We start from the raw sequence: 13,787 nt of genomic DNA, 5'->3' as shown, positions 1-13,787 counted from the left end.
TCACAATAATAACGAATTTGCGAAGAGTTTCCTTTGAACAGAGACAGGCTTTTAGGAAAAAACGCCATAAATAATGAAAACGTTGAAACGGAAAAGCGAATTTGACATATTTTTCTGTCAGCTAAGTGGGTGACAATGTCTCCATGAAATGGATGGAAAATTTTATACATATTTTATTTACATAAATATATTTTCTTCAGTTTGTTCGGGAAGGCAGAGTTGTCGGAGTTTCTTTCTTGTTTTTCAAATCAGAATTTAAGTGGGTGTTATAAGGGGAGGGTGTACTTTTTAAGGGGAACAAATACGTAAAGCCGCTAAAAAAAGTCAAAAGTGTTAGCATAAACAGATGGAGACTTAAGGACGTTTAAGGACCCTTAGATTGAAGATCTTTAACTTGTTTCCTAAAAATAGAAGTAGAACTTTAGAAGGTCTTCTATAGACAGAAGAAGGCTTTCAACTGGTCTTCTGTAGACACAAGACTTTTAACAGGCCTGCTATAGACAGAACACCTTCTACAGGTCTTCTATAGACAGAACACCTTCTACAGGTCTTCTATAGACAGAAGACCTAAAGGTCTTCTATAGACAGAAGACCTAAAGGTCTTCTATAGACCGAGGACCTTCTACAGGTCTTCTATAGACCGAAGACCTTCTACAGGTCTTATATAGACCGAGGACCTTCTACAGGTCTTCTATAGACCGAAGACTTTCTACAAGTCTTCTATAGACCGAAGACCTTTTACAGGTCTCTATAGACCGAAGATCTTCTACAGGTCTTCTATAGACAAAAGATCTTCCACAGGTCTTCCAAAGACAAAAGACCTTCTACAGGTCTTCAATAGATCGGGGACCTTCTTCTATAGACCGAAGACCTTTTACAGGTCTCTATAGACCGGAGATCTTCTACAGGTCTTCTATAGACAAAAGACATTCTACAGGTCTTCTATAGACAGAAGATCTTCTACAGGTCTTCTATAGCCGGAAACTATCTACAAGCCTTCTATACACAGAGGACCTTCTTCAGGATCGATAAAAAGAAGACCTTTTACAGGTCTTCTATAGACCGAAGACCTTCTACAAGTCTTCTATAGACCGAATACCTTTTACAGGTGTCTATAGACCGAAGATCTTCTATTGAGAAAAGATCTTCCACAGGTCTTCCATAGACAAAAGACCTTCCACAGGTCTTCTATAGATCAGGGACCTTCTACAGGTCTTCTATAGACCGAGGACCTTTTACAGGTCTTTTATTGACCGAGGACCTTCTACAGGTTTTCTATTGACCGAGGACCATCTACAGGCTTTCTATTGACCGATGACCTTCTACAGGTCTTCTATAGACCGAAGACCTTCTACAAGTGTTCTATAGACCGAAGACCTTTTACAGGTCTATATAGACCCAAGATCTTCTATAGACAAAATACCATCCACATGTCTTCTATAGACAGAAGACCTTCTACAGGTCTTCTATAGCCAGAAGACCATCTACAGGTCTTCTATAGCCAGAAAACCTTCTACAGGTCTTCTATAGCCAGAAGACCTTTTACAGGTCTTTTATAGCCAGAAGACCTTTTACAGGTCTTCTATATCCAGAAGACCTTTTACAGGTTTTCTATAGCCAGAAGACCTTTTACAGGTCTTCTATAGACAGAAGACCTTCTACAGGTCTTCTATAGACAAAATACCTTCTACAGGTCTTTTGTAGCCAGAAGACCTTTTACAGGTCTTATGTAGCCAGAAGACCTTCTACAGGCTTATGTAGCCAGAAGACCTTTTAAAGACCTCATTTAAAAGAACTTTTATAGACAGAAGACCTTTAACAGGTTTTCTATAACCAGAATAACTTTGATAGGTCTAATAACTTTGATAGGTCTTCTATAGCCAGAAGACCTTCTACATGTCTTCTATAGACAGAAAACCGTACACCTTCTTTAGGTCTTTTATAGATCGAAGTCCTTTTACGGGTAGACAGAAGGCCTTTGAATACCTTCTACAGTTTTTTTTGTAGAAAGAAGACCTTCAACAGGTCTCCTACCGAAAGAACCTTTAACGGGTCTTCTATAGGTAGAAGAACTTTGACAAGTCTTCGATAGGCAGAAGTCTTTTAGCAAGTTTTCTGTAGACAGAAGACCTTTAACAGATTTCTTTTAGGTATAACAGGTTTATGTAACTCTTTAATACTTCTTCTATAGACAGAAGACCTTCTACAGGTCTTCTACAGACAGAATACCTCTAACAATTCTTCTAAGGAAAGAAGGTTTTTAACAGGTCCTTTATAGTCAAAAGTTAACAGTTCTTCTATATACTGATGACCTTTAACCGGCCTTCTCTTGATAATAGTCCTTTAATGATTCTCAGATTTTTCCTTACTGATTTAAATTTCATCCTCCCACCTTCTACATCTGCTGCTTCCACTCTTCACCGGAAATGACGCTGTCACACATGTCCTGCTATGGAAAACTCATTAAATTAATATCATGTCCTCATTAGTGAGTGACCGACCAACTTAGCGCCAGTCACCTTGTCGGTATATCAACGTTAAACAACAAATCAGTTGAGAGTATTTTATTCTATTTTAGTTTTTTTTCCAACTGTCAATTGGGTTGTTGAAGGTCAATGCTACTTTTCTACGAAGTGAGATTGGCACAATGCCAGCTGACATTAACAACAAATGCTAGGAAAAGTTTCCGGAAACGGAAATGCTAAAGAGAATAGCTTTCACAATGCTTTCTTATTTAGTGAACAATAGATAAATGTCTAGCTGTCGGTTATATTAGAGTTGTAGTTGAGCGTATGTATGTGTGTGTGTGTGTGTGTGCAAGTGTTCTGATGTTTGTTAGGTATTGAGTAACAAGAAGCTTGTTAGCAGTTTAGAAGTATTGCATTACCGAAGTGATGTTTTATGAGTAGGGAAGGTTCACTGAGAGAAACAATATATTTTCTTGTAAATTTACAAGCTGGCCGGGTGGACATGGCCGTAATATTTCCTATGAAAGTGTGTAATGAAAACTTTTGTAAAGGAAAGAAAACTTCAAATTAATTTTTTAAGGAAATAAATTTAGTTTTATATCTCATTCGAAAAGAATTCAAACCAAGGTAATTAATTTTATTTCCAAATATATGTTACCAACAAATGCACGGAGTCAATGTGCTCTGAATCATAGTGCGGTTTAGGGCATAAACATTTTCTAAAATGTTGGTTTTGAATGAGATTTAAGCTTAAACAAATAAAAAAAGCCGTCATTTCGGGCGGTCCGAACTTTGAATACTCTCCACTATTTGGAACGAATTTGCAATTCTCAAAAATTCCAATTCAAAAATTCTCTTAAAAATACCGAATGTAGCTGTTATATTAGGGTCAGTACGACGACATGGAACTGCATAGATAACCTTTTTCATAAGCCATTACAATATTCAAATGCGAAACTTAAAAAAAAAAAATCGCTGAATAATGTAGCTAAAGTCATCAAAATATCGAATATAGGGAGGTATCGTTATATGGGGGCTATACGAAGACGTGGAGCTGCACAGACAATTTTCTGTCTTAGGCTGTAGTATCCACAACGACCTTCAAATATCAAATTTGAAAGATTTACGGTAAATAATGTCCCTAAAATCATCAAAATACCGAATATCGGGAGTTACCGTTATATGGGGGATATACAAAGACGTGGACCTGCAAAGACAATTTTCTGTCATAGGCTGTAGCATCCATTACGAAGATAAAATATGAAATTTGAAACAATTCCGGTGAATAATGTCGCTAAAATCACGAAGTATCGAATATCGGGGGGTACCGTTGTATGGGGGCTATGCGAAGTCGGGGAGGCTATACCAAAACGTGGACCTACATGGCCCATTTTCAATACCAAAAGTCCTTGTGACATAAAATACATTTAAGTAAAATTTTATCAATCTACTTAATTTCGTTCGGAAGCTAGAGTGATTTCCACAGACTGACAGACGGACGGACGTCGCTAAATCGACATGGCTGATCAAGAATATATACATATACTTTGTGGGGTCTAAAATTTAAATTTCGTGGTGTTACAAAAGGGATGACAAACTTAATTTACCCTCCATACTATGGTAGAGGGTATAAAATCTACCACCATCCCATTAAAGGTACAAAGAGAGCTTATCTCTATTTTCGCATCGCAGCTAACTTTACGATAAGGTTATTGTTTTCCTATAGGAAAATGTACGACAATAGCTAATGATATTGTTATTGTGTGTGTGTGTGCGCGTGTGAAAAGGAAAAGTTAAGTGTGTATTATGCTCGTAACCGGAAACGGAAATGGCACAAGAGCAGCTATGAGGACTTTTGTTATTCCAACATTCATTCAAGACAAATAAACACTGACTGCTGACTATCAAATGGAGAAAGGTGCGGATGCTTGAGTGAGCGTGTGTTTGGTTGATGTTAACACTTTGTTTAACAAGCATCTTATTGGCACTTCGTTGGTATTAGTCTTGTATGATTTGTAATCCATAGATACAATGTCTTCTTTACAAGAGTTATGGAAGGGATGTAGGTAGAAGGTATCTACCTGGCTTTTTTTTTCAATTAAATCTTTCTAAGAAAAATTGACCCATCGAACATTGCCTTTTTTCCAAAGTTTAAAGTCGCCTATGCATAGGCAACCAAAAATAGATTGCATATTTCGGAGACATCCCAGAGGGTCCTACTTTAATTAAGGCCCAACGAACATCTTCACCTAAGAACAATATAAATAAAAATAAGAAGATAATTATATGAAAATAAAATAAAATAAAATAAATTTCTCTTTGTTTTTGCTTAAAAGAAAATAAGTAAAAAATATTCTCATCCCCAATAATATATTTTTTTTAAATGTAAAGGAAACAATGTATGATAATTTTTATTTAACTAAATTTAGATTATATTTGAAAAATATTGATAAATTTTTACTTACCTTCACATCCACAAAAAAAAAAAAATAAATAAATAAATAAAAAAATAAATAAATAAATAAATAAAATAAAAAACTAAATAATAATTAAAATAAAAAAATGCAATATCGTCATGAAAAATGCAAATTTTTTCTATAAAAGAGCCGTTTGATTTTTCTTTAATAAAAAGGGTGTTACTTTATTCCTTAACTTTTTTATAGAAACTCAGATTTAACGAAAGTATACTTTCAATAGAGATATCTCATTTTTTTTATAGAAAAAGAGTCCCGAAAAATGACAAAACGAAAATAGTCGCCCCAACGAAAATTATTTTTTTTTTATAGAAAAACGCTATAGAAAGAAGTTGTCAAGAGGAGACCCCCGTTTTTTTTTTCTTAGAAAAAAAATCATGTTTAGAAACCGAGTTTTTTCTAGGACAAGTAGGCGTCCTAAGACTCCAATATTTTTCTACATAGAAAATCGATTTGATGAGATTCCGATTACCATGATTTTGTCTATAGAAAGAAGTTTTCCAGAAGAGATTCCAATTTTTTTTTTTAAGAAAAAAAATTAGGATTAGAAACCAATGTTTTTTCTAAAGAAAATTAGGGTTCCTCTAATATTTTTCTATAGACAAAAAGTCGATTTCATGATATTCCGATTATGTAGAAATTCAAGTCGTACTAACACGGTACGACTTGAATTTCTATATAATCGGAGATTTAACATTTCATAAAGCGAATTTCGCCACCATGAGAAAAGTCGTCAATTCTTTTCTATAGAAAACTGGCTGCCCAAGTCGTTCTCTGAGATTGTAATTTTTCTACGAAAAAAAATCTTGAGTGACATAATTTTTTCTCTTGAAAAATATACGTCCTGATGAGGTTTCCAAAAAATTATCCAGGTTTTTTTTATAGAAAAATGTCTTCTACGATTTATTTTCTTTATTCCAAATCAGACGAGTTGATATGAGTTGTCCTGATGCGACTCCAATGTTTTTAAAGAAAAAAGTGGTCCTGATGAAACTCTGATGTTTTTCCGTAATCAACAAAGTCGTGCTGAAAAAAACTAAAAAATCGTCCTAAGGGAATCTAATTTTTTCCATAAAAAAGTTGTCCTGATGTGGTTCCAATATTTATCGTCGAAGAATAAACTTTGAACTTGTTATTATAGGTGAGTCAATCTAGTTCGATCGAACGAACTAGTTCCCTAGACTTCAGTCGTTTGGAGACTCTGCGTATGAGTGATGTGAATTTTATGAGATCACACATACGTTTATGAACTAAGAACTAGATTGACACAACTCCGCTTGATATTGAAGACCTATGACAGTACTACAGACAGTCTTCTATCTAGGGAATACTTTTAAAGCTTATTTATAGAAGTTATATGGAGAGAAGATTACATATTAAAGTTTTTCTATCTGGCCAATAGCGGTAGATCTTCTTTAAACAATAACTTTTATTTGAAGAAAGTTTGTAGCAGGTGTTTAACCCACAGAATAGCTAAACCAAAAGACTTATATGGATAGTGGCACTTAGATATAAAATTAAATTTTTTACTGCTAACTTTAAAGTATCTTCAGTTAGGTCTACAATTTAACCATGAATCGTCTTATAAATGAATAACGCTTGCAAATTATTGAATTCGATTCATCAAACTATATTTCATGCATTTTTAAAAATTTTATGTGTTGTTTCTTACTCTTAAAAAATCATTCGTTATGTGAATAGGTCTGTTAGGACATTTGAAGAGATTTCTTTCCTCGCCGGTCTCCTCTATATATGACCTATTGAATGTTTTCTATCTTTAGAGTACACATAGCAGATCATCTATCAGTGTATAATCTCTTGTGTACATGGAAGACCTCCAGAGGAGATTATATTATAGAAATAACTGAAGAAGGCTTCTACCAATAAAATAACATTTTAAATGTCTCTAAAGACTGGTAAAGAGTATTTTAAATAAACGACCTTTAGAAAGCCATTTATCTATCGATAGAAGTAGTTTAAAACGTCCATAGAAGAACTCTACAAAGTCTTCTCTACAAATGACATCTATCCAATGTCTTATATATATAATGTCATATATTTCTTATTCTCGATTATTTTATTGCGTTTGACTTTGTTGCAGTTTTATTGTGATAATTTTTGAAAAATGTCGAAATGTGCGTGAGGTATCAGATATAGCGTACCGAACTATTCCATTTCATCTAATACTATTAAAAAATATTGGATCTCATCAAGTTTGAATAGAATAGCTGACTTGTTTTGCAAGTTATAAGAGATATAAGTATTTAAAATTGTGACCCTTTGTGGGGCTGGTATCGGAAGAGGAATGCCGATATCTATCATCTTCAGGCCAGATATTGTGTAAATAAAAATATTGGGTTGGTTGGTGTGAAATTTTAAGACAATCGGACTCTTGTTTCAAGTTTTATGAGAGTAAGAATTATTCGAAATTTTGACCCTTTGTGGGGGTGGTACTTGATGGAGTAAGCACCTGCCATAGCACTGGTAAAAATATTGGGATGTGATAAATTTGCACAAAATTCAATGATCCTTTCTCTTTCTACGAGGTGAGTTATTTTCTTTGAAAATTTGTACTCCCTTATCGTACGCACCAGCCAGCCAGGTAGACAGACGGACGGACATCTCTAGATGTCCTGAGACGGATTTGATCCAAAGACACTTAGGGTATAAAACCGATAGTTCGATGAGGCACGTTTTTGCCGTATCAAATAATATATACCCTCTGTAGTCATATGACTGAGGGTATAAAAACAGGACAAAGTTCACACAAGTGTAAGCTCCCACGTACGATCAGCACGTTAAATACTCACAAGCCTTCATCATTGGAAGGGCATATCCAAATATGTCTAAACTATATTTATTGAATTCCATATTTTTTAGTATTTGAGAATAATAGGTCGTATATGATACGTACATACAGAAAGGTTATATTGTATGTATAGATATGTGTCATAATGGTGGAGGTAACCGTACGGTCGCCTAGTAAAAATTGATTGCAGAATGACAGGAAAATACTACGTAAAGATTTTGAGTGAAAATATCGAAGAAAGTGCACGAGAAATGCAATTGGGATCGTTTATTTTTCAGCAGGATAACGATCCTAAACATACTAGCCGAACGGCAAAACAATTTTTTCAAGAAAAATCTATGGAAGTTATGGAATGGCCCCCTCAGAGCCCAGATCTTAACCCCATCGAACATCTATGGGCCATTTTAGATACCAAAATACCGATGGAATCGCGAACAAACGTTACAACATTCTGGGAAGCAATGCAAAGAGAATGGAAAAAAATTCCGAGTAACACTTTAAAAAATTTGGTCCGAAGTAAGCCAAAACGGCTTAAAGCAGTGATAGACAACAAAGGTCGAGCGACAAAGTACTAAATAATATTAAAATATATTTTTATTAAAACAAAAAATGAATTTGCACTTTATTTTGTCTAACTCTAATACGAGGTGAAATTATGTTTTTATGTTTTTTCTGTTTCTGAATGAACTACCAAAAATCGTTTTATATTTTTTATATACTATACACTATGACTTAAATAAATGTGGTTTAATTTGAATTTATAAAAAAACCAAAAAAAATTTTTCATGTACTAAAATATTTTTTCGTCTTTTGCACTTTATTTTGTCCGATAGTGTATATCGGCAAATAGCCTGATACATTATAATAAGCTTTGGTAAAATTTTTCAAAATTCCGGAACTTGTAAAAGTCCTTTTCTCAACAGGAATCCTTTTAATTACCATTGATTCAATAACAACAGTCGCCTATAGGATTTCGGTAGAAAATAGTCCTTCTAGTAAATTCCATTCAGCTGGTTTTGTGAAGCGCTCAATTATTGTTACCCTTTCTTTTTCTCAGTAACTGTAATCATTCTCTGTAACATCCTTATTTACTATTCCATCTCAACATCCATTTATCTTATTTTAAATTTTTTTCTCTACACAAAAAAACAACTAAATCTCAATTTCCTAATTAGATTTTCCTTTCTGATTCAGATTTTAAAAAATTTAATATTTTCTTAATTTCATTTACAGATTTCTTAATTACGAGCACGGAGGGAGAAATAGTTCAGTTGAATATTCATAAAGGTAGGTACGTGTGTGTACGTGCGCATCTTTATATATGTGTATGTGTGTGTGTCTATTTTTTACTCCTGTTCCAATTATCCTATGTTGTTGATATTATACTATGAATCTATGTTCGTTTGTATGCATATACCTATGTATGTATGTATGTATGTATGTATGTATGGATGTGATTACTTACACAAAGTATTTAATCAACTGCAAAAGCTGAGCTGTCGGTCGGGCTGTTGGATCTCGATTCACCAGACGAGATGTGGCTTCCTGTAATGGCACCGGTACTCGGGGCAACATTTTTTGTACGTTTTCATCCAGCTGCGTGTTATTGAATTAGAAATTAACAATGACATGAAGAGAAAAGAAGAAGAAGATGAGGATGAAAAAAAAAAAACACATGAAGCAAAAAAAGAAGAACCATAAAAAATTAGTCCTTGGCCAGGGAAGAGTTAGTGGAGCAAACAGGTAATATAAAAAACAAGAACATTGAACAACTTTTGCAAAACACAACCTGGACAATGTTGCCGTTGTGGATTTTTTTTTGGTATTTTCGATAATAAAAATAAAAAAATTGTTTATTATTTAGGTATTGTTTGCAAAATATTAAGAACACTTCAAGTTTGAAAAAATGTAAAAAAAATAATTATCAAAAAAACACTACTTAATACCACCCCTGTAAATCCCACGCCAATATTTAATTCCGATTCGCTTAATTAAAAAGTTGTATCATTTTGTACCTTTTAGTACTTTTCGGAACCTTAAAGTACTTTTTTCCAAAAATCTCCGTATCTTAAATCTCTACATGGTTGGTGATCCTCATGAAAAAGTACAATTTTTCAAAAATGCCGCCTTACCTTAACCAAAAGTAACCTTTAAGCAAAATTCCAAATTCTAGTTTTCAACAAACACTCAATAAAAATGTTTTCCTGTTCTCTATCTTTTAGTACTTTTTATACCCTCCACCATACTATGGAGGGTATATTAACTTTGTCATTCCATTTGTAACTCCTCGAAATACTCATGTCAGACCCAACAAAGTATATATATTCTTGACCAGCGTAAAATAAGTCGATTTAGCCATGTCCGTCTGTCTGTCCGTCTGTCTGTTGTAATCACGCTATCGTTCGAACGAATTAAGATAGAAGGCTAAAATTTTGCACACGTGTTTATTTTTCCAGTAGGCAGGTTAAGTTCGTAAATGGACCATACAGGTCCACGTTTTCATATAGCCCCCATATATAAGTACCTCTCGATATTCGGTATTTTGATGATTTTAGCAACATTATTCACCGGAATTGTTTCAAATTTGGTATTTGAAGTTCGAAATAGATACTACACCCTATGACAGAAAATTATCTGTGCAGGTCCACGTCTTCCTATAGCCCCCATACAACGGTACCTCCCGGTATTCGGTATTTTTATGATTTTAGCGACATTGTTTATCGGAATTGTTTCAAATTTAGTATTTGAAGTTCGAAATGGATACTACAGCCTGAAACAGAAAATTGTCTGTGCAGCTCTACGTCTTCGTATAGCCCCCATATAACGGTACCTCCCGATATTCGGTATTTTTATGATTTTAGCGACATTGTTTATCGGAATTGTTTCAAATTTAGTATTTGAAGTTCGAAATGGATACTACAGCCTGAAACAGAAAATTGTCTGTGCAGCTCTACGTCTTCGTATAGCCCCCATATAACGGTACCTCCCGATATTCGGTATTTTGATGCTTTTAGCGACATTATTAACCGGAATTGTTTCAAATTTGTTATTTGAGATTCGTAATGGATACTACAGACTGAGACAGAAAATTGTATGTGCAGGTCCACGTCTTCGTATAGCCCCCATATAACGGTACCTCCCGATATTCGGCATTTTGATGATTTTAGCGACATTATTCACCAGAGTTGTTTCAAATTTGTTATTTGAGATTCGTAATGGATACTACAGCCTATGACAAAAAATTGTATTTGCAGGTCCATGTCTTTGTATAGCCTGAATGTAATGGTACCTCTCTATATACGATATTTTGATGACTTTAGCTACATTATTCACCGTATATTTCAAGTATAGATCCCAATATAACGTCTATATTCGGTATTTAAAAAATTTTAACAGAATTTGTTAGGGACTTTAGTTTTTGAAAAATTCCAAATTCGTGCCAATTGGTGGAGGGTATTCAAAGTTCGGTCCGGCCGAACTTACTGCTTTTTAACTTGTTTTACCAGTAATATAATAATGTTCAAAAATCCCGTAATATATTTCCGAACCAAAATTTCAATGTTATAGCTCCTATCGTTGACTAGTAACGCTACAACATCATTTTGTACCCCTTTAGTACTTTTTGTACCATTAATAGACGAAGAATGTTCAAAAATCCCGCATTATTTCTCGCACCCAAAATTTAAGTGTTATAGCTCCTAACGATGACCACTAATAATTTTGTACCAGTTTGTATCTTTTTAGTTCTTTTTGTGCCATTTTTGAAAGAATGTTCAAAAATCCCTAATTATTTCTTCGCACCAAAAATTTCATGTTCTAGCTCCTAACGATGACCACTAATAATGTTGTACCATTTTGTACGCCTTTAGTCCTTTTTGTACCACTAATGAAAACATGTTTTAAAATCCCGCATTATTTCTCCGAACCAAAATTTCAATGTTCTAGCTCCTAACGATGACTAATAATAATGTTGTACCATTTTGTACCCTTTATGTACTTTTTGTACCATAAATGGAAGAATGTTTAAAAACCCCGCATTATATCTCCGAACCAAAATTTCCATGTTCCATCTCCTAACGATGACGGTGGTAATGTTGTACCATTTTGTACACTTTTAGTACTTTTTGTACCATAAATGGAAGAATGTTGAAAAATCCCGCATTATTTCTCCGAACAAAAATTTTAATGAGTTTTGCCTTGTTAATGTTCTAGCTCCTAATTATGACTAGGAGTAATGTTGTACCATTTAGTACCCTTTTAGTATATTTTGTATCATAAATGGACGAATGTTAAAAAATTCCGCATTATTTCTTCGAACCAAAATGTTAAGGTTTTAGCTCCTAACGATGGATCGTAGTAATCTTGTACCATTTTGTACCCTTTTAGTACTTTTTTATCTTAAATGGAAGAATGTTCAAAAATCCTGCATTATTTCTTCTAATGGCGACGACTCTCAGTATTAAATGTAGCTCAATGTAAATACCTTACAATTTTGTAAATTTTAGTACATATAACTTTGATGTACTATTGTGTACCATTTAATACTTTTTATTTCTTTAAAATCCGAATGTCTACAAATTCCACATTATTTCTCCCTCATATACCTCAATACCAATGCCTTACTATTTTGTACCTTTTACTACTTATCGTACCCTTAAAAAGGAATTTCCAGTTTTTTTCCAGTTTCACCCTTCTGCACAAAAAGTGACCCTTATGCAAAATTTAAAAATTTCAGCTCTTATGAATCGTTCAATTGCAAACCCGTAAGATTTTGTACCCTAAAAGTGCAAAGTACCATTCCCCTATGAAAAATGTAAACGTTCTACATCTTATCTATGATAAATAATAATATTGTATAGTTTGTTACTTTTAGCACCCTTAAGGTATAAATTTTGAAATAACCCGTCTAATGTCATCCAAGAGTTACCCTCGTACAAAATTCAAGCTTTTACCAATCGCTCAGTACCAGGGGCTTACTAATATGTAGCTTTTAATACTCGCTGTACTCGTACTCGCTAATCGTACACATTTCTTTATTTCACCCTAGTACGAATGGTGGATCCCATACAACATTTTGACTATGTAGCTGTAATAAATTGTAATAAGGGTCCAAGAGTGACCCTCGCACCTAAAGTACGAATTTCTTTATTTCACCCCAGTACATGGAAGGTGTCTCCTAACAAAATTTTTAATGTGTAGCATTTATAAATTATAATAAGGGTACGAAATGTACTAAGATGTATAAATGCTAGTATATTTCGTACCCTTAAAGTACAAATGTCCGAAAAATTCCCCTTATTTCTCCCAAGGCTGACTGACCCTTATACAATATATCATTATCCCATAAGAAAGTGAAAAGTGTTATGTCTTACCTATGATAAACAGTGATATTTTACAATTTGTAACTTTTAGTACCTTTTGAACTCTTAAGGCACAATTTGTGAAAAATTCTTTCTAATATAGCCCAAGAGTTACCCTCACAATAAAATCAAAATTCAAACTTTCATCGATCGCTCAATAACAGGTGCTTACTAATTTGTATCTTTGACACACAGTGTACCCTAAAAACGCGCATTTCTTTATTTCATCCCAGCACATGGAGGTTGGCTCCCAATAACAGTACGTTTCCTACCCTTAAACTACGAATTTTCAAAAATCTATCCATCTACATCGTATCTGTGATAAACAATAATATTATACAATTTTTTTAGCTTTTAGTACTTTTTGTACCCTTAAGTTACAAATTCTGAAAAATTACGTCTAATATCGCCTAAGAGTGACTCTAATACAAAATCTCAAATTCTAGCCGATCTACAAAATTTTAAATTCCTAGCTTTTATCACTTGCTCAAAAATAATCCAATAATGCGAAATGTACTAAAATTTGTACAACTTTGTACATTTCGTACCTTCAACCAACGAATGTCCAACCATCCCACGTTATTTCTCCCAAGAATAAATCTTATGCAAAGTCTAGTTATAACCATAAGCGTACGATTCTCAGCGCATAGAGGGAGGCAACAAATTTTAAATGTGT

General features: G+C 33.9%; 1 protein-coding gene across 1 annotated transcript in view; it reads right to left on the bottom strand.

The window, feature by feature from the left end:
- Positions 1 to 13,787, bottom strand: part of LOC101897672 (SCY1-like protein 2) — a 98,905-nt gene that overhangs the window by 53,818 nt on the left and 31,300 nt on the right. The window contains exon 8 of the mRNA XM_059127515.1: positions 9,217 to 9,347. Coding sequence (XP_058983498.1) covers positions 9,217 to 9,347 — 131 coding nt within the window. The remainder of the gene's footprint in view (positions 1 to 9,216; positions 9,348 to 13,787) is intronic.

Source organism: Musca domestica, unplaced genomic scaffold (assembly GCF_030504385.1).
Source record: "Musca domestica strain aabys unplaced genomic scaffold, Musca_domestica.polishedcontigs.V.1.1 45, whole genome shotgun sequence".
NCBI classification, from domain to species: domain Eukaryota; kingdom Metazoa; phylum Arthropoda; class Insecta; order Diptera; family Muscidae; genus Musca; species Musca domestica.
Note: the sequence above shows the minus strand (reverse complement) of the source record. Positions and strands in the feature narration are given on the sequence as shown.